The sequence below is a fragment of the Panthera leo genome, chromosome E3 (assembly GCF_018350215.1).
Source record: "Panthera leo isolate Ple1 chromosome E3, P.leo_Ple1_pat1.1, whole genome shotgun sequence".
NCBI classification, from domain to species: Eukaryota; Metazoa; Chordata; class Mammalia; order Carnivora; family Felidae; genus Panthera; species Panthera leo.
The window spans coordinates 15,830,663-15,857,957 of NC_056694.1; the positions used below are offsets into that span (position 1 = coordinate 15,830,663).

Genomic DNA, 27,295 nt, shown 5'->3' on the forward strand with positions numbered 1-27,295 from the left:
AACGTTTTACTTATTTGGAGAGAGAGAAAATACAAGCAGGGGAGGGTCAGAGAAAGAGGGAGAGAGAGAGAATCCCAAGCAAGCTCTGCACTGCCAGTACAAAGCCCGATGCGGAGCTCAAACTCACGAACTGTGAGATCATGACCTGAGGCAAAATCAAGAGTTGGACACTTAACCAACTGAGCCACCTACGTACCCCTAAGCCACTCTTTGAAGACATAAGTCAGTGCTGGGAAGAGGATACCTGAGGCCATCAGAATTATTGCTACCATAAATAGTTTTCAAGTATGAAGGGAAAAAATTTTAAACCTCCATTTTAACTTAAGGTTTTAATGATTAATTTCACATTAATGTGAAAAGAAATAGAATTCTAGCAGCTACATGCACAAAACTGAGGTTCAGTCCCATTCCCTTCAAATCACCTATCTTGAGTCAATACATTAAGATTTGTTTTCCATCCCTATACGAGGATTCTTACAACTAGAAAAAAAAATGTAAGCACTGCTTTGTAACTTTTTTATTCATCACAGGTTAAATGGTATCACTCCAAAATGCAATCTCAAATCTCTTTCATTCTGCAAAAGTCTCTGCTGACCTCTCAGGAGAAAATGTAAACCGCAAATTATGGATCTCCTTCACTTTCTGGTACACCACTACCACTACTGTTTTACTTATTTTGTTTATATCGTCTGTGTCTGGCATTAAATTGGACTTCAGGAGAAAAGGAACTCTCATTCATCTTTGGGTTCCCAGGTCAAAATTCTAAAGTATAAATAATTAAAGAAAGGAATAACCAATTCTCTCAAGTTCCCAATTGCCGTCCTCTAAAGAATAGGTATTTTGTATTCAAACTTTCATTACTTTTTCTTTGACCAGTTCTCTACCTTCTGGGGTCTCAAAAAGTAGTTGAAGAAGTAGAGGCTGTCTAGGGGCGCCTGCCTGGGTGGTTCAGTTGGTTAACCGTCCGACTTGTGATTTCAGCTGAGGTCATGGTGTCACAGTTTGAGAGTTCAAGCCCCCCATTAGGCTCTGCACTGACAGTGTGGAGGCTGCTTGGGATTCTCTCTTTCTCCTTCTCTCTCTGCCCCTCCCCTGCTCTTGCTCTCTCTCTCAAAAAAAGTAGATGCTGTCCAGAATCCTCCCACATAACAATCTTTGCAAATAAAAACTCCTGAGCCCTAACTTTGTACTACTAAAAGCCTGTGATTCCACATTTTAATTGTGTCAAAGTGAAGTAAGGGAACAAATAACAATACTAATACTAATACTCCATTTTCTTTTCTTTCCCAGCCCTAATGTATTTTAAAATGTACTACACAGTGAAGTTTAAATACCTTAGAGCTGAAAAACAGATATAAAATCTGAGTCTCAAATAGTTGATATAAATTGAGAGGAAAGTAATAAAATGCATAGAGCTTAATATTTTTAAAGAATCTCAGAAAATTCTGCATATGGGGAAAGGATTAATAGAGACGAAAAGATTTTCAAAGATGAATAACATGACTTGCCAAATTTAAAACAGCAACAGAAGTAGTGAGTAGCAGATAAACTACTACCAAACAAAAAGTGACATAAAACAATAAATGGATAAATTATCCCACAATAATAGAACAACAAAAAGGACAAAACAGACTAGTAAGATGAAAGAAAAAAATCTTAGAAATATTACACAGATCAACCTTACCAATAATAGTTGTAGAAAGAAAAAAAAACAGTATTTATTCTTTTAACAAATTTATTGAGCATACAGGAAACTATTGCCAGGCACCAAGGAGGCAATAGTGAACAAGAGTGATATGGAAAAGTTCATATTCTAGAACAAATAAAGCTGAAGTAATAACCAAAGAAATGAAAACTAAACTATTAAAGTAGGAAGAAGGAAGGAGGGAGAGAGGGAAGGAAAAAGGGAAAAAAAGTGAGAGAACGAAGGAGAGAAGGTAGTTGAAGGAAAAATAAATGTACACATTTTGTGTTCTAGCTAAATTTAATGCAGAGATTGGCAGAATTTTCAAACTTCAAAGATAAAGAAGTATCCCATAAGCATCAAGTTACAGTTTAGAAAACAATCTGACTGGCAATGTTTAATACTAGGCATGTAACAAGGAAAAGGTTAAATTGGCACTCCTATACACTATAGGGGGAGTGTAAATAGGCACAATTTTCTAAAGATTAATTTAACAATCCCACTTCTAGGAATCTAGCTTAAGAAAATAATCAATGATGTAAAGATTTACATAAATGTGTACAAGGGTGTTCAACACAGTATTATTTAAAATGGCAAATTGAAAAACAACCTAAATGGCAAATTATCTAGGATGAAGCAAATTACATTTTGGATATTCAGTGGAATACTATACAGACATTAAAAGCTCTTTTCAAATATTTTATTATATGTCAAAATGCTTGTGATTCAAACTTAAATGGAAATGAAGAGCATGGCCTCAATTTTTTTTTCTTAAAAAAAAAAAAGAAAACCCAGCACATACTTATGTACAGACATTTTGATGAATATGCATGTGTACACATACATATTTATAAACAAAAATCAACTGGGAGTGCACTAAAATATTAATAGAGGTAATTTTTATCTCTTTTACTTTGCAAAGCTTTTCAAGACCATTTACATTTAATGTAATGACAGGTTGATATGACTATGTTTAAGTCTAGCATCTTGCTGTTCCCTGTTTGTCCAAACTGTATTTTGTTCTCTTTCCCCTCATTACCTGCCTTCTTTTGGATTAACGGAGAATTTTTTTAGGATTCCATCTCCACAATTACTTGATTAGCTATAATTCTATTTAATTTTCCTAGTGGTTACTCTAGGTTTTACATTGTATCTTTATATTACCTTTAACTTAGGCTGCTTTCCCATAGCAGATAAAGAGCAACTCATGTATTATTTAAGAACTTTCTAATCATATTATTTCCATTTTCCTCCCATCTTTTTGCTGTTGTCATACATTTTACTTCTATATGTTACAAAATCCACAATACATTATTACTTTTGCTTTAAAAACCAAGTATCTTTTTTCCCTCAAAATATTTATTTTGAGAGAGAGCACAAGCAGAGGAGGGACAGAGAGAGAATCCCAAGCAGGCTCCGCACCACCAGCGCACAGCCCATGCAGGGCTCAAACCCACAAACCATGAGCCAAAATCGAGTTGGACACTTAACCGACTAAACCACCCAGGTGCCCCCCAAGTATCTTTTTAAAGCTACTAATTCCAGAACATTTCCAGCACTCCGAACGTAAACACCATACCTGTTAGTCACTCAATTCAATTATCATTTAAAGGAATTAATAATAAATATCTTTATATTTACCCCACATTTACCACTTCCGGTACTTTTCAATCCTTTGTAAAGATCCATATTTCTATCTTAAATAATTTATCTTTTGCCTGAATAACTTCCTTTAACATTTCTTGTTGTACAGGTCTGCTGGCAACAAATACTCTCAGCATGAGTTTGTTCAAAAGTCTTTATTTCACTACTATTTCTGAAAAGTATTTTCCAAGATAAGGAATACTAGGCTAACAGTTCTGTTTGTTTGTTTTTAAGCACTTTAATGATGTCTCTCCACCGTCTTTTGATTTGCTAAATTTCTGATAAGAAATCTGCTGACATTCTTGTTACCCTACATAATGTGTCTTTTTTCTCTGCCTGCTTTTGAGATTTTGCCCTATCACTGGTGGTCAGCAATTTGATTATGATGTATCTTGATGTGGTTTCCTTTATACATATTCTCCTTGAGATTTGTTGTGCTTCTTGAATCTGTGGGTTTGCAATTTTCATCAAATTTGGAAATTTTCTGGTCATTATTAAAAATGTCTTTTGTTCTCCTCCCTCCCTCTTTTCTGGGCTCCAATACACATATGTTAGACTGTTCTTGTTCCTGACTACTGTTCCTGTTCTAGACATTGATGATCTGATAATTTTTCCTCACATTTTTTCTCTGTCGCATTTTGAACAGTTTCTACTGTTACATCTTCACGTTCACTGATCTGCTGGTGCCTCATGTGCTGCTAATCCCTTGAGTATATTTTTCACTCCATTTCCATCTCTGGAAGTTATATTGAGGTCTTTTTAATATCTCTCCATTATGTTAACCATTTCCTCTACCTACCTGAACATATAAAGCATATTTAAAAGAGCTGTTTTAGGGGTGCCTGGGTGGCACAGTCGGTTAAGCCTCTGACTTTGGCTCAGGTCATAATCTTGCAGTTGGTGGGTTCGAGCCACACATCAGGCTCTGTGCTGACAGCTCAGAGCCTAGAACCTGCTTCAGATTCTCTGTCTCCCACTCTCTCTGCCCCTCCCCTGCTCACACTCTCTCTCAAAAAATAAACATTAAAAAAAAAATAGAGCTAGTAAAAGAGCTGCTTTAATGAACTTTTTTATTCCATCATCTCTGGGTTTATTTCCATTTTTTTATTTTTCTGATTATTTTCTAATTATAGGTCCTATTTTTCTGGTTCTTTGCTTGCCTGGTAATTTTTTAATTGGACAGCAGGGACACTGTGAATTTTATGTTTGGGGTACTAGATTCTGCTATATTCCCTTAAAAAGTGCTTGTTTTTGTTCCAGAACACAATTAAGTTTCTTGGAATCATCTGGATCCTCCAAGGCTTGCTTTTATGCTTTGGTAGGGCAGGTCCAGAGCAGCCTTTATTTAGGGCTAATTTAGCCCTATAACCAAGGCAATATCTTTTTGATGCCCTACATATACTTTGGCTAGTGAGAACATACACTATTCCCAACCTTGTGTGAGTCTCAGCCTACTATTTTTCAGTGGAGTTCTTTTTTTGGCTTCAGGTAGTTTCTTCTTATGCATGTGAAGATCAGTACTCAACTAGACTCAAGGGTACACACCTGCATATCTCTGGGGTTCTCTGGGCAACTTCTCCTCTCTTACATTGTGCCCCACAAATGAGAGCTGCCTTTGCCCCATCCAACTCCCATCTCTGTCTTCTCAACTCAAGGAAACCACTGGGCTCTATTTGGGTTCCCCTCTCAGCTCTGCAGCCTGAAAAACACCTCCCAACAAGAAACTGGGGCAACCACGGAGCTCGGTAAATTCGTTTCTCTTCTTTCAGTGATCACAGCCGTGTTGCCTCTTATCCAATGTCTCTAAATTGTTATTTCATATGCTGACTTTCCAGTTGTTTAAAATAGCAAGGTAAATTCAGTCCCTGACATTCCATCGTTGCTGGACAGAATCAATTTTGTAATCAACTAGTGATTTCACAATTTCTTATCTAAAGTATTCATCCAGAACTCTCTTTTTTAGTACCTAACAATGCTAACTACTCCTTTTTTTCTTGGAATTTGTTCCACTCTTAGTTTGACACTAAACTCTTAATTCTCCTGCTTCTCTATGATTTCTTATTCTTGAATCCCCAAATATAGGCAAATTTCCAAAGTTCTGTCCTTGCCACATTATCTTTTTCCATCTGTGCAGGATTCTCACCATGTGTGATTTCAACAAGGCCTACAATTTCATTTATGACCTCTTTCTTTTGCGGCTGACTTTTAACACGAGAGAAGCATCACATGTAACTGGCTCTGGACTTTTTCATTCATGAACAGAATACAAAGAAAAAAAGCAGAACACAAAATGTAAAATCTCAACTCCATTTTAAAATGTGAGAGTTCATACATATACTCTCATAACACGTAACCAAAACAAATAAACAAACACACCCAGAAGTTAATTCAGTTAAAATGTTAAGGATGATAATCTATTCTATGGATAATTTTTTCTTCTATATACTTTTCTGCCTTTTCTACACAGGCACACATAAACACACACACATTGGCATACACTAAATTTATAATGAAAACTTATTTTCTAAATCTCCACTTCCAGCTCACAGCTTCAGCATCTCAAACCAATACATATTCCAAGACTAGTCACATATCTTCCACCTAGAGCCTGCCTGTCCTTCTCTGTTCTATTTAATAGTACAAAGTCCTCTCATAAACTTCAGTCATTTCAACTTGTTCCTCTGTCCCCACACTCAGTCAACAATCCTGACAGAAATGATTCTCAATTCATGGGAAACAATATTACTGCAGAAAGCTCTAGAATAATGATCTTAAGCAGCACTGAATAGCTAGAGAATGAGATCCCCCCCCCCTTTTTTTTTCTAGGTCAGAGATACAGGAGAAATCTGCAGAGGAAGCAATCCCCTTGGCATAGAACCAGGTTGTGCCAGGGGTAAAGAGGTAGACTTTGAGGAAAGGGCCAAAGTTGGACAATAAGCCCAGGGGAAAAACTACCGTACTGAGCAGACTGAGAGTCAAGAGGCTGGGGACTTAATGACCCTCTATTCTGGTTGATACATATACATGAAAACAAGGAGAAATATGTAGTAAAATAAAACTTTAAATGGCACTATGGTATAAATCTGTTTTGCTGACAAAACTGGCATTAAATGATGGTTGATGTGAATAATACACACTACCAACTTTTTACATATAATTAACCAGCTCTGAATGATAAAGTCTTACCTTTTTATTCTAATGCTCCTTTAAAAATAGGTAATAGGGGAGCCTGGCGCTTCAGTCGGCTGAGCATTGGACACACATCAGGTCACAATCTCACGGTTCACAAGTTTGAACCCTGCATCAGCCTTTCTGCTATCAATGTGGAGCCCTCTTCAGATCCTCTGCCCACCCCACCTCCCTCTCTCTCAAAAATAAACATTAAAAAAATAATAAAAATCGGTAATAAGTGAACAAGGTACAGAATTCAAAGATCACAAAATACGATGTCTGAGCCTTGAGGACAGTATGTTAAGTGAAATAAGCCAGTCACAAAAATACATACAAATATTTTATGACTCCACTTTTATGGGGTATCTAGAGTAGTCAAATCCATAGAAACACAACGTAGAATGGGTGATTGCCAGAGGTAAAGGGGAGGAGGAAACGAGGAGCTGTTTAATGGGTTTGAAAAGTTCTGGGGGCACCTGGGTGGCTCAGTTGGTTAAGCATCAGCCTTTTGGTTTTGGCTCAGGTCATGATCTCATGGTTTGTGAGTTTGAGCCCCACTTCGGGCTCTGCTGACAGTGTGGAGCCTGCTTGGGATTCTCTCTTTCTCAAAATAAATTAAAAAAAATTGTTTTAAGTCCTGGATACTGGTTATACAATGATGTGAATAAAATTAAATGAAGAGTACCGAATTGTACACCTGAAATGCTTAATACAGTACATTTTATATTATGTGCACTTTGCCATTATGAAAATTTTTAAAATTTAAAAGTATACGAGTATTCAGGGAAAGTATCTCCCATTTTGTTCCCCAGCCACCAACTTCTCCCCAGAGAGCCAGCATTAATATATTTTTCTATACTTCCAGAAATATTCTATTTATATACTTTTTATGTAAATGACTTAAAAAATATACCCACACAAAATACAGTTGGTCCTTAAACAACACAGGTTTGAACTTTTCAGATTTAGTCATAATAAAATTTTTTTTTATGAATACAGTATAGTACTGTAAATGTATTTTCTCTTCCTCTTAATAAACATTTTTTCTCTAGCTTATATATTTGTATAATATACAAAATATGTGTTAATTCACTGTTTATGTTATGTTCACAGCAAGCCTTCCAATTAACAGTAGGCTACTAGCAGCTAAGTTTTGGGGGAGTCAAAAGTTACACACTGGAAATGCAAATCAAAACTACAATGACTTCATACTAGTCAGAATGGCTAGTATTAAAAACACAAGAAATAACAAGTGCTGGCAAGGATGCGGAGAAAAGGGAACCCTCACCCAGTTGGTGGGAACGTAAGTTGGTGCAGCTGCTATGGAAAACAGTAGTTTTCCTCAAAAAATTATAAATTCTGTATGATCCACTAATTCTCTGCCAGGTATTTACCCAAATGAAAACACTAGTTTCAAGATACATGCACTCTTATTTACTGCAGTATTATTTATAATAGCTAAGAGCTGAAGGCAATTTAAGTGCCCATGGATGGATGGATGGATGGATGGATGGATGGATAAAAAAGATGTGGTATATATGCACACTGAAGTATGACTCAGCCATAAAACAGAACGAAACCTTGCTATTAGTGACAACATGGATGGACCTAGAGGGTATCATGCTAAGTGAAATCAGAGACAAATACCACAAGATTTCATTTATATGTGGAAAAATCTAAACAACAAATGAACAAACAAAAACAGAAAAATTCTCACAGAGAACATACCTGTGGTTGCCAGAGGGAAGGGGGGGTTGAGGGGACAGGCGAAACAGGTGAAGGAAATTAAGAGGTACAAACTTTCAGTAATAAAAAAAAGTCACAAACAGGGATGAAAAGTGTAGCAAAAGGAATGCAGTCTATAATATTACAACAATGTTGTATGGTGACAGAGTGTAACTGCATGTATAGAATTGTGGATTATTTTGAATACCTGAAATGTAACACTGCATGCCAACTATACTTCAATTTTAAAAAATGCAAATTGTACTACACAGGTGGTCAGTGCCCCTAACCCCCATGTTTTTCAAGGGTCAACTGTATTAGCATACTACATATATCATTCATGCACCTTGCTTGGTCTTTTAAAAACATCTTAAGAGATGTTTCTAAATTAGTTCACAAAGAACTCCCTTTCACTTTTTAAGAGCTGCTATTCATTCACTCTATTACATTACCATTAATTATTTCACCAGTTCCCCACTGACTGGTAACCAGATTTTGTCCCAACTTTTGTTATGATAAGCATGGCAATGAATGTCTTCATACTACTTAACTGCCACATACAAGAGTGTATATGTATGTATTCGTGTTTACAAGCACAGAAAAGAACTGCTAAAAAAAAAAGGGGGGGTATGTGCATTATGACTGTGTATATACATGCTATTATCTACTTAGAATTTGTTATTGAATTATAGCATACATTCAGAAAAGTACACAAAAGCTTGATGAATTTTCCCAATGTAAGCACAACTGTGTAACCAGGACCCACACTAAGATATAGAACACTACACGCCTCCAAAAGCTTGTCTTGTGTTCCTTTTCAGTGAGGTAACACTACTCTAACAACATAGCTTTAATTTTGTGTTTTGGAACTTGTATTTTTATCTGGCTCTTTCACTCGCCATTATGGTTGTAAGAACCATCTATTTTTGTGTGTAAATTGTAACTCATTCATTCTTGTTCTCTGTAATATTCTATTGTATAAACACATCATAATTTATTTATCCTTACTACTCTTGAAGTACATACATTTTTAATTTTAATGGATATTATCAAACTGCTCTTCAGAGTTTAGAATCCTACCATTACTATATGGAACTTGATACTTCTCTACATCTTAGCCAAGTTAATCAAAATTTTTGATCTTTGCCAATCTAATACATTAAAAACGTTTTCAATATAGTTTCAATTTGCTCTTATTATGGCTGAAATTTCCTGTTTAAGAACTATTTGTGTTTATTTTCAACTGTCTTTTTTTAAGTTTGTTTGTTTGTTTGTTTTGAGAGAGAGAGAGAGAGAGAGAGAGAGAGAAGAGAAGAGAAGAGAAGAGAAGAGAAGAGAAGAGAAGAGAAGAGAAGAGAAGAGAAGAGAAGGAGAGAATTCCAAGCAGGTTCCACACTGTCAGCGCAGAGCCCAATGCAGGGCTCGAACTCAAGAACCATGAGATCATGATCTGAGCCGAAATCAAGAGTTGGATGCTTAACTGACTGAGCCACCCAGGTGCCCCTATTTTCAACTGTCTTTGAATGTACTGTGCCCACTCGTCTGTTGAGATGTTGGTCCTTCCTGTATTTATTTAAAAGGATTCCTGTCTTTTCCTTTTCTTTAAAGGAAATTAGCTCCTTGAAAATGATGCACGGCAAATATTTTTTCCCAGTTTATCTTTGGCATTCCAACTTCATTTATGCTAGTTTTTGCCATGCATAGGTTTTGTCTGTCTTTATGCAAATTAATCAACTTTTTCTCTTTATGGTTTCTGAGATTTTATAAAACTTAGAGCAACTGGAACTCTCATATGTTGCTGGTGGGAATGTAACCTGGTATACTCACTGTGGAAAACAGTTTGGCAATATACACTAAAATTAAACATATATGTAGCCTATGACCCACCACTTCCACTCAATTCCAAGAACAAATGAGTACTTAACACCCAACAAACACATACAAGAGTGTTCTAAGCAGTTTTATTCATTTTAGCAAAAAAAAAAAAAAAAAAAAAAAGTAAACAACCAAAATTTTTATCAATGATAGTGTGGCATATTAACACAATACTACACAATAAAAAAGAACTGCTACATGCAACATAAATAAATCTCATAGATACAGTGTTAAGCGAAAGAAATGAGACACAAAAGAAGACTTAATATATTGATTTATTTGAAGATCAAAAACAGGCAAAACTAATTGATGGCTAGAGGCCCAAAAAGCAATTACCACCAAGGGGGTTGGTACTGACTAGGAGGCAAATATAAGGGAAACTTTGGGGGTGCTAGAGTCTATTTCCTGATCTAGATGACAGATCCTGTTACACGTGTACAGATACATAAAAAATATTGGCCCTTTAAAATATGTGTACTTTTTTTTTTTTTTATTTTTTAAATTTACATCCAAATTAGTATATAGTGCAACAATGATTTCAGGAGTAGATTCCTTAGTGCCCCTTCCCCATTTAGCCCATCCCCCCTCCCACAACCCCTCCAGTAACCCTCAGTTTGTTCTCCATATTTATGAGTCTCTTCTGTTTTGTCCCCCTCCCTGTTTTTATATTATTTTTGTTTCCCTTCCCTTATGTTCATCTGTTTTGTCTCTTAAAGTCCTCATACGAGTGAAGTCATACGATTTTTGTCTTTCTCTGACTAATTTCACTTAGCATAATACCCTCCAGTTCCATCCACGTAGTTGCAAATGGCAAGATTGCATTCTTTTTGGTTGCTGAGTAATACTCCATTGTGTGTGTGTGTGTGTGTGTGTGTGTGTATGTATATATATATATATATATATGTGTGTGTGTATATATATATATATACACACACACATATATATATATATATACCACATCTTCTTTACACATTCATCCATCCATGGACATTTGGGCTCTTTCCATACTTTGGCTGTTGTTGATAGTGCTGCTATAAACATGGGAGTGCATGTGTCCCTTCGAAACAGCACACCTGTATCCCTTGGATAAATGCCTAGTGTGCAATTGCTGGGTCGTAGGGTAGTTCTATTTTTAGTTTTTTGAGGAACCCCCATATTGTTTTCGAGAGTGGCTGCACCAGCTTGCATTCCCAAAATATGTGTACTTTCCTATCTGAATTGTATCTCAATAAAAGCTTTTCTTTTTTTTAAGTGAGATGGCAAGCTAGCTTTCTTTTTTCTCAAATGGCTAACACAACACTACTTACTTATCGAAGAATTCACTGTTTTCACCTTCATTACCTGTGACATTTCTATAAATGAGGTCACAGCACTACTCTCAGCTCTGTTCTGGGGATAACCTACCTGCTCCGGCATGCTTAATCACTTCAGCTTGAACCCTGACTTTCACAGTACTAATTCTCCTTCGTGAATTATTGATTTTCATATTTTATAAAAAATTCCATTTGTGTTCTTTCATATAAACTTTAGAATCATGTTTTTAAAAGCCTGTGGAAATATTAACTGGGATTACACTGAATTTACAAATTATGTTTGATCAACTCCAAAATACCTTCAATGTAAGATGTACAATTTTATGTAGCCCTAAAAAAAAGGACATTGCTACCCTGACATAATGCTGCCTTGTGACTGAGGATTTTTCTTTTAGGCTTATTAAAATAGCTCTTTTAGCATATGCATATGAATTGTGCTTATAATGAAAGGAATATAAGTAAAATAAACTGGTTAAGATGTTCATAAATAAAACTTCTTCACCACTACCACATGGCCAGAAGTGACTAGAAGGTATCCTCAATTTTAAGGCATATCTCAATTAAAAAAAAATTTTAATGTTTGTTTATTTTTAAGAGAGAGAGACAGAGACAGAGCACGAGTGGGGCGGGGGCAGAGAGAGAGAGGGAGACAGAATCCAAAGCAGGCTCCAGGCTCTGAGCTGTCAGCACAGAGCCCTACACAGGGCTTGAACTCGCAAGCCACGAGACCATGACCTGAGCCGAAGTTGGACGCTTAATCAACCCAGGTTAAGCCCAGGCACCCCAAGGCATATCTCAATTTTAGAAATGACAAGACGCAAAAGTGTATTTAGCAATATGCAATATGACAGTCTACAGGGATAATGATATCTTTCCAATGTGACAGTTATCCTATCTAAGAAAAAGTTATGTTTCAGCATTTATTCAATTATTTTATGTCCTTCAGTGAAGTTTCACATTTTTCAGAGATACCCTTTGTCTTCTTGTTAAATGTTTTGGTTTTTTTTTAATGTATTTTGATATAGACTTTTTTCACTTTAAAAATTCTGTTAGCAAGATGTGCAAAACTGCTGTTTAGAAATCTACAAAACATTACTGAGAAAAAAATTAAAGAAGACCAAAACACACTGACAGACAATGTTCATGAACTGGAAGATGCAACTGTGTAAATATTTCCATTATCCCTAAACTTATTCAATGCCAATTCCAATCAAAATCCTAACAAGTATTCTTGTAGAATCTTACAACCCGATTCTAAAATGTATATACAAATGCAAGGAGCCAAAAATAACCAAGATTTATTATTTACTATTTATCAAGATTTATAAAGCTACACAGTAACTCTCAAACCTGAGATTCTAAAGAGCTTCAGTTCATGTGCTTTTATCTATTATATTTATCACATTTGAAATTAAAATAGAAAACTGAAATATTTGTTCACTTAAAAATAACAAGAGGGGTGCCTGGGTGGCTCTCTCGGTTAAGCTTCCGACTTCGGCTCAGGTCATGATCTCGCAGTTTCTCGCAGTTCGAGCCCCGTGTCGGGCTCTGTGCTGACAGCTCGGAGCCTGCAGCCTGCTTCGGATTCTGTGTCTCCCTCTCTCTCTGCCCCTCCCCTGGTTGTGCTCTCTCTCTGTCTCTCAATAATAAATAAATGTTAAGAAAAAAAAAATGTTTTAATTAAAAAAAAATAACAAGAAATCCATTACATATTAACAGAAATAAATTCTTTATGAAAAATCACTATTTTCCAAAACAAAAACTTAGTGAAGAGTCACATCTGGCTTAAAAGGAGACAGTTTTTGTCTAGAGACAATTAAAAAAAATTCCACATAGATTGTTGACCTAAATGTGAAAGACAAAATGTAAGAGAAAATATCTTTATAGAGAATATCTTCAATACCAAGATACAAAAAGCTGATTATAAAGGAGAAGGTTAACTATGTTAAAACTAATAATTTCTGTTAATCAAAACATACTTTTAAGAAAATGAAAAGGCAAAGCAAGCCACAGAGTGGAAGAGAATATACACAACACAGATTATCTGAAAAAATATACATGAACATACATAGACATATATAGACACATGTATATACATACACACATATATACATATAAATATGTATATACATATGTATCTTAAAATGAATAAGACAAAGAACAAACACCAGGTAAAAAAATGGGCAAAAGACTTTAATGAGCCTTTCAAAGAGAAGATATCTAAATGGCCAACAAAAAAACAGAGGAAAGGCTGCTCAACCCCTTTAGTAATTAGGGAAATGCAAATTAAAACCAAATAGGAACGTTAAATAGAACAACCACTTTGGGAAACTGTTCTATAGTTTCTAACAAAATTATATACCTACCCTATGACCCAAAAATACACTGAGTGTGTGTGTGTGTGTGTGTGTGTGTGTGTGTGTGTGTGTGTGTAAAATCATACAATGGCGCTAAGCAATAAAAAAATAACTGATAAAACCAACAACTTGGATGAACTGCTATTATGCTGGGCAAAAGAAGCCAGACACAAGAGAGTGCATACTGTTAGGAGTCCTTTTACATGAAGTTCAAGAATAGGAAAAGCAAATTTACAGTGATAGAAGTCAAAACAGTATTGTCAGGGGGCGCCTGGGTAGCTCAGTGGGTCCAGCGACCGAATTCGGCTCAGGTCATGATCTCACGTTTGTGAGTTCGAGCCCCGTGTCAGGCTCTGTGCTGACAGCTCAGAGCCTGGAGCCTGCTTCTGATTCTGTGTCCCCCTTTCTCTCTGCCCCTCCCCCACTCATGCTCTGTCTCTCTCTGTCTCAGAAATAAACATAAAAAAATTAAAAAAAAAAACAGTATTGTCAGAATAACAGCTTCTGACTGAAAAGTTGCATAAGAGTACTTTCTGAGGCGATAGGAATGTTCTTCTGAGTAGTGGCACATGCATATATAAAAAAATTTTCAAGTTGTACATTTAGGATTTTTGCATTTTACTGAAATACACCTCAATAACCCACAAAAATCCATTACATATATACCAGAATGGCTAATAAAATTTAATAGACTGACAATTCCAACACCCGACAAACAGGTAGAACAACAGGAAATCTCATACATTGTTGGTAGGAATCTAAATTATTGCAATCACTTTGGAAAACAGTCTGGCATTACCAACTAAAATTGAAGACACACAAAAATGTTCATAGCAGCATTATTCATAATTGCTGCAAAGTGAAAACAACTTAAATGTCCATCCAAAAAAAGAGTGAATAAGTTAATTGTGATGTATCTGTATAACAGAATAGTCAGCAATGATACCTAAACTCTAGCTCCGTAAAACATGGATGAATTTCACAAAATACTGTTGAGTGAAAGCAGCCAGAATAAAGAATACAAACTAAATGGTTCCATTTAAATGGAACCGTTTACAAAGTTCAAAAAGCAGGAAAAACTAAACCAAGTTTAGATGCAACCTCAGGTAGAAAAGTAAGAAAGTGAGTATCATAAAAGTCAGGACAGAAGTTAGTTACTCTTGAGAAGGAGGAAGAGTATATTTGATAAGGAGGGGGTTAAGGGAGGGCTTTCTGAAGACAATAGTCTATTTGATTACCTGGATGTTGGTTACAAGGGTTATGCTTTGTCATTACTACGTCAAAAAAGATGCACAGCTCAAGGTCTCTTCCATATGTATGTTACAAATCAGAACAAAAAAGGTTAAAAAAAAAAAATCAATGGGACCTGGTGATTGATTGGATTTGGTGGGGGAGGGGAGGGTAGAGAAACAACCAAGGACAACTCCCAGGTTTCTGACTTGCACAACTGCTGGGGCAGTGATGCCTTTCACTGGGATCAGAAAAAGCATTTTCAGGGTAAGAATATTAATTAAATCTTGGACACATTAACTTATAGCACTTTGGAGACATCTAACTAGAGATGTCCAGCAGGCAATTAGATATGCAGACCTAGAGTTCAAAAGAGAGATATAAATTTTGAGGCTATAGACATAAATTTCCAGGCTAGAGATATAAATTTTAGGTTCATCTGTGAGTGATGCCATGAACACAGACATGACTGTTTAGAGAAAGAAGACTAACAAGAGGGTAGGGCTGATTCCTGGTAAACCAACATAATGGGTAATTGCAGGAGGATAAGCCAGTAAAGAAAGCTGAGAAGGAACCAAGTGGTAGGAGGAAAATCAAGAACATGTCATGAACCATTAAGCAAGGGAAGAGAACGTCTCATGAGTAATAAGTCACCCACTGCAGGTTGATGCATACTTAAGAGAGAATATGGCTTATGTGCAATACTCAGCAAGCCAGTTTTTATTCCACCTCTTTCTGGTTGATTTGAGACAACAACCCAAGAGAAAAACCAATGCTTCTGAGAATGGCTGAAAGTTTCTATGTTATCTTTAGAAGTGAGCAATCAAGGCCCTTCTCACTGTTCTTTCTCCCTGATTCTCAGGAAGAGGACAGATTTGAGAGCACTGATAGGGTCTGTGTGATACTGGGTAGAATCGCCATTAAAAGTTCAGCACACGAGTACAGGCTCACTTTTCTGCTTCTTCTACATGACTAGAGTAGTATGAGAAGCCCTCAAGAGGGTTTCTCTTCTCTAAGTGAGAGCCAGGGCCAAACCTACTACTTGGGCAGAAAAGGCCTGAGGCGTGTGGCCAAGGCCAGATCAGCAGTCAGCCAAAGCAAATATGCGCTTTGGTTACACAGCCCTGGGCACTGATAGGAATGAGTTAGAGCAGGCTTTGCTCACATCACAAAGGAAAAATCTAGCCATGTTTGAGAATTGGGGAGATGAAAGGGGTCCATATCACAGCCTGTTTTAGTTTGAAACAATTTAAGACTAACTGGATTAAAAAAAAAAATTTCCACATGAACCCAGCTGGGCTCATTACATTCTTTTGTCTTGGGAGTTTGGTACCCAAGTCCTAGTTAAGAATAAATGCAAAGTATTTTAGTTTTTCATTTGTAAGTACAAATATTTAACATAAATTTCTTCCTTGGGGAGCCTATAGACTTGAAAATAGTGGTTGCAGACTAGAGAAAATTGTTCCTGGGATCCATGACCAGGAATACCATCATAAAATTTCTCAATTTACAGCACCACATAAATCACATACAAAACAAGACCACAATGGGCATCTAGGTTAAAATGATAACAGATTAGTAACTCCAGAAATAGATACAATATGTTACTTGATGGGAAGTTTTGAGTAAAGGTTGACTCCCAAATTCATCTAAAAATTAAGTACAATTCTAATCAAAATCTCATTGGGATGTTTTTTAGAACTCATCAAAATAAATTCTAAAATTCACCTGAGATGGCATAGCCAAAACATTTTTTAAAATGAGCATATTTGCCCTATCAGATATCAAATTACTATTTAAAACCACAGGGCAGATGGGGACTATAGTAATGGAAATGAGTGGAAACACAGACAGCATGTCACTAGAACAGAGCTGAGAATCCAGAAAGAGGCCCTATAGAATACAAGGAAATTCTTGTGGTACTTCAAATATGGTCAAGTCAATAAATTGGGAGTTAGGCAAAAGTCTATCAATTTAGAAAAAAGTTAGATCCCTACCTCACACCACACACAAAAGTATATTCCATTCAAACTAAAGGAGCTAAATATGAAAAAAAATTCAAACAAAATATATGAAAGTTAAAAAAAAAACCAACCACCTTGGGATGCTACAGATTTTGCGGAACAAGATTAATGAAAGAAAAAAAAAAAAAACATGTTTTAAAACAATAGCTACATTTTATGAGCATTTACTTTTGTGCCAGGTGCTATACTGTTTACAGAAACTGGTGCATTGGTACACTTCATATTCACAATAATCCTGAGTTAAACACTACTGTCACCCTCATTTTATGAAGAGGAAACTGAGACAAAAGAGAGATCAAGTTATGCAGCCAAGATTTCAATCCAGGTACTCTTGCTCTATAGAAGTCTGTGATAGTAATTTTTAACACAATGCACAAGCAGAAATAAATCAAACTTCTAAAACACAGTGTAGTTGAGTATACTCCACCTTAATTCATATTTTGTCATGGATCTTCCACTATTTTACTTCTCAAATACAATGATTATTTATTTTTTTTTGAGAGAGAGAGCATGCACAAGCAGAGGAGGGACACATACACAGAGAGAGAGAGAGAGTGAGAAAGAGAAAGAGAGAGAGAGAGGGAGACAGAGAGAGATGTACAGAATCTGATGCAGGCTCCAGGCTCTGAGCTGTCAGTGCAAAGCCCAATGCAGGGACTCGAACTCTGAAGTTTGAGATCATGACCTGAGCCAAAGTCGGACGCTTAACCGACTGAGCCACCCAGATGCTCCTCAACGACTATTTTTAAAATGGTCAATAATCACACAACAGTGACAATAGCATCCTTGAAATTCCCCTAAGTTATAGATGCTCATAATGAAAGCAACTTTATAGCTTATAATCTAATGGTTTTAAAAATTCTTAGTAAAAGAATTTTTTCCAAATGAAATTTTATGTGGATCTATAATGAGAAACAGATTAAAGTAGTATTTCATTCTATCACTGTATTTTATTTAAGTATTTACAGCTTTTTAAGTGTTTTATTTTATTTATTTTAAATAGGCTCCACGCCCAACGTGGGGCTTGAACCCACAACCCTGAGATCAAGAGTCTGATGCTCTACTGACTGAGCCAGCCAGGCACCCCTTATCAGTATATTTTAAAAGCTCAAGTTTGTAACATTTACAATGAAGGTGTTCTGATTAACACAAACTAAATTATGGATGATTGGGGCAGTCAGACTTGTTATGTTTTGATTGCACAGTATCAAGAAAAGCCCGATCCAAAGAGATTAGCAGTTGCAAATGATAAAGACTTTTTTTGTCATTTTTTTAATAGTACATTAATGCTATCTAAGGATTTTATTATACCTGTCCAGAAGTCTAAGTAGAAGAATATTCCTAAGTTAAATCTCTAATAATAAATCTTAAAATATGTAATAATGATGACATGACATATTATGCATAAAGCAGTCACATGTAATAGTGTAAGGCAATAAGAGTTCCGTAATAGTGAATTTGCTGATACAATTTTACATGAGCAAACAAGCACCGGCCTGAATTTTTAAAATTACCAATATATAGCTGTAATTCTTCTAATCAATAGTATTTTTTAGAATTCAAGTATATACACAAAGAAAGCAAGAAACTCTATTATAAGGATTGTTATCCTGAATGGTGGTATTATGGATAATTTTAATTTTTTTTTTTAAGAGGGAGAGAGTGCACGAGCAGGGGAGAGGCAGAGAGAGAGGGAGGGAGAGAGAGAAAATCCCAAGCAGGCTCTGTACCCGCAGCATGGAGCCCAACACAGGGCTGATCCCCCAAACCGTGAGATCATGACCTGAGCCAAAATCAAGAGTAAGACACTTAACCGACTGAGCCACCCAACTGCCCTAGGATAATTTTAATTTTGTCCTTTTGCTTATTTTCCCTCAAATATTCTAAACATGTTACTTTCCCCCTCTTCTTTTTTACTTTTTATCTCAAAATAACTATAAATCACAGGGATTTGCAAAAAATGCACAGAATGGTCCCCAAGTCACTTTTCCAAACTTTATATCTTGGTTAATATCTTGCATAACTATAGTACAATATCACAATGAGGAAACTAATCTATTTTTTTTTTTTTTTTGAAAGAGAGAAAGAGGAAAGAGCAGGGAACAGGCAGAAAGGGAAGGATCAGAGGATCCAAAGTGGGCTCCATGCTGACAGCAGAGAGCCCAACACAGAACCCGTACCCACAAACCTCAAGATCATGACCTGAGCCAAAGTTGGACATTCAACCTACTGACCCACCCAGGTACCCCCAGGAAACTAATCTGGGTACAATCTAGAGTTTACTGAGATTTCATTACCTGCATGTTTGTGTATGTGTGTGTTTCTATGCAATTTTATCACATTTGTAGCTTCGTGTAACCACAACTGAAATACAGAACTGTTCCTTCCCCACAAGGCTCCCCTCAAGCTACCTGCCTTAACCAAGCCATCCCTTCCCCCATTCTGAACTCCCTGGCAATTACTAATCTGTTCTCCATTGCTATAATTTTGTTATTTCAATAATGCTATATAAATGCAATCATACAGTATGCAACTATTTAAGATTGGTACTTTTTCTCACCTAGCATAACTATCCTGTGAGATAACCTGGCAGTGGTTATCACAGTGGTCTCTACTGTGTTAAAAAATTTAGCATGTTATGCAATTGAGTATATATAAATGTTTATAATGTTTTAAAGTTTAACATGTTGAAATGTGAATCAAATGCTTATGAAATCCCTGTTGTACCACCACACAACTAGGAGTTTGGGGAATGAATTTTGAAAACGGATAATCTAATACCAATCTAGTGCAACTGAATACAAATACTATATAGAAGAGAAACCCAAGGCTCAGTGCTTTTAAGTTTTGTCCAAGTTTGCAAGAACACATGGTTTATAAGAATGCCTGGTTTTGCATTTTTCGGGACAAGCTCTAGATTCCAGTCCTTTCCCAACCCAGGTGGGTCTATGTTACATCCAAATATGGCCACTTGCTAGTCCCCCCAAAGGGCCACCGTTTTCTGCCTTTCCCAATACTGTTCCCTAAAGTCTTCCAAATTGTCAAGGAAATGAATCCCTGTTAAATTCCTACTTCTGTATGGTGATTTAGCCAGCACCACACCCCAGGCCCAATTCTCCTGACTCCATGTACAGTAGGTCCATGACTCAACATCTCTCTCAGAAAGGGCTACCCCACCCTAGTACGAATTCAAACTAACTTTCTCCCCTCCCCGCCTCTGGTGCCTAGATGCCCTTTATCTTCCTTTCCTTGGCAATTATGTTAAGTCTTCCTGATAGCTCACCGCACTGCATACCTGTTCACTAAGTGTGACAAACTCCTTATCTTCACAAGTTGAGGATTAGAAGGCAACCACTCCAGAAACAACTTCTTATATACCATACCTCCATAGTAATGTCCTTACTTTTCTAAAAAAATTGCTCTAAAAAAGTAAAAGCTACAATACAAACACTAGGCATTTTGGCATACAGATGTTAAAAAAAAATGGCACCAAGGTTGGCATAGTTTTAAAAATTTGGCTGATATGGGCATCACTCTGTCAATATTAGATCACTCAATCTAATATTGAGACAGACTGCCTGGGTTAGAATCAGGCCTCTGCCATCGTATTACCTAAATCAAGTTTCATTTGTATTTTGTGTGCCTCAGTTTTCTCATCTGTAAAACAGTGATAAAAGCACCTCATAGGCCTGTTATGAGAACTAAATAATACAAGTAAAGCATTTAGAACACTGCTTAGCACACAGTAAGTATTATCTTAAGTTTTCACAGTTATCTCTAATGCATGGCAGTCTGGTCACCCTTTGTGGATATGCCTCCTTTCCTCTTGTACTCTAAGTCTGTACTGCTTCTGAAATTTCCATACCAAGAAACAATAGTAACATAAGAACCTATATTTTATTTATTAGGTTCATATCAGTCAAAACAAACTACTAGAACAAATTTTCTTTTACATATCAGCAATTATTAACAACATAACAAATGTGAATATAAGCACTTAAAATATGTGATGGAAAGAATGCTAACAAAAAGTAAGGTACACATCAGGATATATAATATGATAATTTATGTTTAAAAATGGGGGTGGCACCTGGGTGGCTCAGTTGGTTAAGCGTCCGACTTTGGCTCAGGTCATGATCTCACAGAGCATGAGCTTGAGCCTCACATCAGGCTCTGTGCTGACACCTCAGAGCCTGGAGCCTTCTTCGGATTCTGTCTCCCTCTCTCTCTGCATCCCCACCCCACTTGTGCTCTCTCTCTTTAAAATAAATATTTAAAATAAATAAATAAAATAAAAATGGGAAGAATAATACAGTCATATTTATGCTTGTATGTGCACAAAAAGCTCTGGAAAGTTTCACAGTTGCTGATGGAGGACAACTGCATGTTTGGGTGACAGGGTTATGAAGGAGATTATTCACCATATATGCTTAGTATCTTTGAATTTGAAGCAGCAAATGCATAATCTATACAAGAATTTAACTCAAAAAAAATGTAGGCGGGGTCTCTAAACAAGTACTCTGGAAGCCAGGCTTCTAGTCCCAATCTGCTGTAACTGTGTTACCCTGGGCAAATTGTTTAACCTCTGAGTCTAGGTGGACAAAGCGAGGAGCACCAAAAACTTCAAGGTTCTATTCTAAAAATGTAAGATCTCAGGGCGCCTGGCTGAGCATGTGAGTCTTGATCTCAGGCTCATGAGTTCAAACCCCACGTTGAGCAGTAGAGCCTACTTTAAAAAAAAAAAAAAAAGGAAGATTTCAACAAAGGGGTAGTAAGTAGATGGCACTACTACTTTTTTTTTCTGTCATGAGAGGAGTACTAAACCAACATTTTGCAAAAGAAGGCAACTTTTTGAGGAGTTGATGGCTTTCAAATACTATTTTACAGTTGATGGCTTTCAAATACTATTTTGCAGCTTTTAAAAATGTAGAATTGCCAAGTCTATTAATCTTTAAAGATAACTTGTATTACTCTTAACAAAAAAAACCTTTCTTAGAAGGGGGTCTAATGTAACTTGCAGAAAATACCTATAAAGAATATTCTGCATATCATATTGTTTCTCTTGCCATGCTTCTGAAATTATTTTAAATGGACTTTAAGTCTTTATACTATGGCATGGAGGGAACAATAAAGTATAATAATTTACATTTAAAAAATACACAAATGACTGGGCACCTGGGTGGCTCAGTCAGTTGAGCGTCCGACTTCAGCTCAGGTCATGATCTCACGGCTCGTGAGTTCGAGCCCCGCTTCGGGCTCTGTGCTGAGCCTACTTCATATTCTGGGTCTCCCTCTCTCTCTCTGCCCTCTCCCGCTCATGCTGTCTCTGTCTCTCAAAAATAAACATTAAAAAAAAATTTTTTTAAATACACAAATGACTATACCTTAAACAAACAACTTACATTACTTAAAGGCATTTATTATCAGATACTGCAAAAAAAGTAACATCTCCAATCAATGGCAACAGCCATAATTGAGTATATAATTTATTCCAGGTACTATCCAGGTATTCATTCCTCCTATCATTGTTAATCCCACCATCCTCTGGCAAAGCAGGTTTTAACAGCCCCATTTACCATATGTAGCAATGGAGGCTCCCTGAAGGTAAGTGACCAGCTTGAGGTCACAGTCTAACAAGCAGCAGAACTAGGAGCCCACCAAGAATCTTTGGATCTGAGCTCTGCACAAAACAGGGGCTACTGAATGTTGGCTGGAAGGCTGGTGCGGGTTTGCAACAGACTTTTTACTGATTTGTATAAAAATGAGGAAAAATAATAAGAAAGGAAACTTTTTAATAAAGCTAAATGATTCAATCTTATTTCATTTTACTTTACAGAGAGATGGTATGGGAGGGGGCAGAGGGAGAGAGAGAATCTGAAGCAGGCTCAGCAGGGCCTGATGCAGGGTTTGATCCCATGACCCTGGGATCATGACCTGAGTTGAAAGCAAGAGTGGATACTCAACCAACAGAGCCACCCAGGTGCCCCTAAATGATTCAATTTAGAGGTCTTTTATTCTGAAATTCTGTCCTCTCAAATTATTTGAGTTAAAATATCCTTTTTTATTTATTTATTTATTTATTTTTTTATATATTTTTTTTAACGTTTATTTATTTTTGAGACAGAGAGAGACAGAGCATGAACAGGGGAGGGGCAGAGAGAGAGCGAGACACAGAATCGGAAGCAGGCTCCAGGCTCTGAGCCATCAGCCTAGAGCCTGACGCGGGGCTCGAACTCACGGACCGCGAGATCGTGACCTGAGCTGAAGTCGGACGCTCAACCGACTGAGCCACCCAGGCGCCCCAAAAATATCCTTTTTTATTTATTTTTTTTTATTTAAAAAAAAAAATTTTTAACGTTTATTTATTTTTGAGACAGAGAGAGACAGAGCATGAATGGGGGAGGGTCAGAGAGAGGGAGACACAGAATCCGAAACAGGCTCCAGGCTCTGAGCGGTCAGCACAGAGCCTGATGCAGGGCTCATGACCTGAGCCGAAGTCGGACGCCTAACCGACTGAGCCACCCAGGCGCCCCAAAAATATCCTTTTTTAAAATAAAATGATAGTGAATGTAGCTAGTGATATGTTACTGTTTTTATTGGCTACACCTGACAAAACAAAACAAAACAAAACAAACAAAACAAAACAAAACAAAACAAAACAAAAATTGGTAACTCCACTGCACCCAATTTGGGGTGGTGGTGGATAATTTCTTCTTTAAAAACAATTTTTTTAAGTTTATTATTTATTTTGTGAGAGAGAGAGACAGCGTGGGGGGGGGGGGCGGCGGTGGGAGGGGCGGTTGGGTAGCAGAGAAAGGCAGAGAGAAAGATTCCCAAGCAGGTTCCTTGCTGCCAGTGCAGAGCCCTACGTGGGGCTTGAATCCACGAAACCTTGAGATCATGACCAGAGCCAAAACCAAGAGTCGGATGCCCGACAAACTGGGCCACCAGGTGCCTTCTTCTTTTTTTTTTGCTTAATTTTTATTTGAGAAAGAGAGCACACTCAGGGATGAGGGAAGAGGGAGAGTGGGAGGGAGGGCTGAAGGAGGGGGAGGGGGAGTAGGAGAGGGGGAAGGAGGGAGAGGGAGAGAGACAGAGAGAGAATGAATTTTAAGCATAGGCTTAAGGCTGTGCTCCATGCTCAGCACAGAGCCCAACGCAGGGCTGGATCCCATGACCCTGGGATCATGACCCAAGATGAAAACAAGAGTCAGATGCTCAACCAACTGAACTATCCAGGTGCCCCAATAATTTCCTTTGAAATCCAAAGTCTGGAAACTATTCCCTTAAGACAATGATGCCTTCCTAAATACTAGAGGACTTTACAAACACAGATACATCCCCACCTAAAATTCTCTCTTTAATCTCTATTCTGTTTGGATTAAGACACTGAAGGACTGAAAAATGAGAATAAAGTGGGATTTAGCAATCCAAAGTCACATGAGTTAACACGGGGGGGGGGGGGGGGGCTTACTTTAGGATTCATCAGGTAACTTTCCTCATCTTTTATCTGCAATTCTACTCATTCTAACATGGGCTCAGACTTCCTTTTCCTAAAATAGTCACATTTTTAATACCTCTACTAAGTGGCAATCAACAATTAAGTCAAAGAAAAAGAATTACTTGAGGTCTCCAATAATCTGATTTTATTTAGAGCCTCTCTGAAAAAATAAAAAATTTTAACAATGTTTATTCTAACTATATACAAAAAAAATTGGTCTATAAATCAGACTCAAGCCACTTTAATTTCCAAATTTCTGTACCTCCATTAAATACACACACACACACACACACACACACGGTATACACATATACATATATATATATATATATATATACACATAGTTTTGTAAGCAGTTTATAAACAGGCTGATCAAACTGGATAAATTTCTTGAAAATAATTTTATTGTGTATAAGGCAAATAAGTTATTTACTCCTTTTGTTAGCCACGTTTTATTTCTTACCTATCCTCCTTTAGCAAGCATCAAACTTACTTTATGTAACTAAAAGTTAGTTGCAATAACAACGTATTAAATTCACATTTAAAACTATGGTTTTTAAGATCCAGTTATTTTTAGTCTTACTTTTATATTACTTTATGGTGCTTTATTAAAATTTAAAAAAGAGCACAAAAACATGGACCTTAAATGACATATAACTGAAAATACCTAGAGTCTGCACTTATTACATGGTTCAAAACATGCCTTCTCAAAGGAAAATCAATTTTAAGAACTTAACCACACAGTTTGGGTAACATAAAGCAGTCTTTCCATGCCCACATGTTAAAAGGCCCAGTTAAATTTATTATAGACTATAGTGTTTGCAAAATCTAAAACTGGTAATAATTCTGCCTAAACTCCATACTCACCTAATATCAAAAGTTATTTTTATTTCTTCTTTTTAAAAATTACTTAAAATATACTGCTGGATAGTCTTTTCACTATATATTTATTCAACTAACTCTGGGTGCAAGCTACTTTTAAGTGTAAAAGTCCTTTCCAATGGAAGTGAAAATAACATAAAAATGTTTGCATAAAATACACTCAGTGGCTCTCAAAGAGACGCTGAGTCTATTAAGTCTATTAACTTGGTTCAAAATACCCAATCAAAAATGTTAGCTTTTGTCACATTGATATATTTTAACTGTTAACTAATATCTACATTTTAAACGCACTGTGTTTAATGTAGCAATAATGATGACTATTTTCTCACTAACGCAACAGGATTTTAAGGGCAAATGAGATAGAGCTGTCTAACTGGAAAAGACTGGCTGCCTGCAGTTTGTAAATAGTAACAAGACAAACTCCCATGCTTGCTTCTTCATGTAATCACCAATATGTAGGTCAAAATACACTAGTGAGCTATACATTACCATCTACCTAGCAATTACGGATCAACAGGAGGGGAAGAAACTGTTCAAATATGACTACTGTTAAGAAATGCAAATACTAAGCATCGTATGTCTTTATAAAAATTGTAACCTATCAATTCTGAAATCATTTTCACTTTTGCTACTTTTAATGAACCCCCCTCACTAATTTAAAAAAAAAAAAAAAAAAGCCGCCACTTTAAGATGTAAATTCCTCTTTTTTTCCAAAGTAACTTGCCTTGGAAAATCTAACGCAGAAAATAAAATATAACAGATAAATCACTACAACATTTTAAAAAACCTAAAGTTATCAGTAAACAAAACCAAAAACAATCCCTCCACTTAGGCAAGGCGTGTATTTTTAATCTTCTATGGGTATCCCATTATACTAATCAGCAACGTTTAAAAGTCACCAAATGCTCCAAACACTACCACTACACATGACATACTCCCTTTTACTCAAATGAAGCTTAAACTAGACCCAAACTCAGGCCAATTCCCCCTCTCAGGCACACTGAAATACACGAGGGGAAATCCAAGAAATCAGATATGTTAAGTGCCGGTATCTTCTTCCAGAGTAGGGTCAAATTCGTGTTTGCCTGCAAATGTCACCGTCTCAAGAAGTCTGCAAATTCTCATTAGCGCTATAGAGTACAAAGAGGCCTGACCACAGAAACACCTGTCCTAGCACTGAGAAGACAGTGGGAAATGCAACCCAAGCCCACGCCGGCCGCACAGCCTCCGGCTGCAGCGAGCCGGGACGAGGGGTGGACACTGACCTCACCGCTCCCACGGCAGGGTCCCACACGCTCGACCCGCCTTCCCCGGCGAGAACCAGGAAATCTGTCAAGCCGGCCGGGACCCACCCTCCGCGAACCCCTCTCGCTCCTTCCCAGCCCGGCCCCAGCCGGCCCAACTGCTCCCGGTCCGCTCCGGCCTCCCGGCTGCACTCTGCCACCTCATCCCTCCTCGCCGGTCTCGCGGCCCCGCCGCCTCCACCCCGGGAGCCTGAACTCGGGCCGTCCCCCGGGCCGGAGCCCCCGGCCGCCGCCCCCGGCCGCGGCCAGGCTCGCAGCGCCGTCGGTCCCTCCGCGGCCCGGTCCCCGCCGCCCCCCAGGCCCGAGCTCCCGCCGCGCGCTCCCCACCCCCAGCCTCCGCCCTCACCCCGCTCGGCCGCTCCCGGCCCGCTCCCCCCAACCCGGCTACCTGGAGGCAAGGGCGGCGGAGCACTTCACCCAGGGCCCTAGGTCGCAGAGGGCCCGGTGCTCGGGGTCCCGCTCCTTCTCCCGCTCCACGTGGTAGGCGTAGATGGAGAGCAGGATCCCGGCGGCGCACACTGCATACCGGGCCACCCGCTCCCACCGCGGCACCGACACTCTCAGCAGGACGGGCGCCGCCATCTT

General features: G+C 37.7%; 1 protein-coding gene and 1 non-coding gene across 2 annotated transcripts in view; both read right to left on the reverse strand.

The window, feature by feature from the left end:
* The window catches only part of VKORC1L1 (vitamin K epoxide reductase complex subunit 1 like 1), a 62,041-nt gene extending 34,746 nt beyond the window's left edge, over nucleotides 1-27,295 (reverse strand). The window contains exon 1 of the mRNA XM_042921269.1: nucleotides 27,099-27,295. Coding sequence (XP_042777203.1) covers nucleotides 27,099-27,292 — 194 coding nt within the window. The 5' untranslated portion in view covers nucleotides 27,293-27,295. The remainder of the gene's footprint in view (nucleotides 1-27,098) is intronic.
* TRNAK-CUU lies at nucleotides 18,033-18,105 on the reverse strand. The gene has a single exon. It is a non-coding gene; the product is annotated as a tRNA-Lys (tRNA).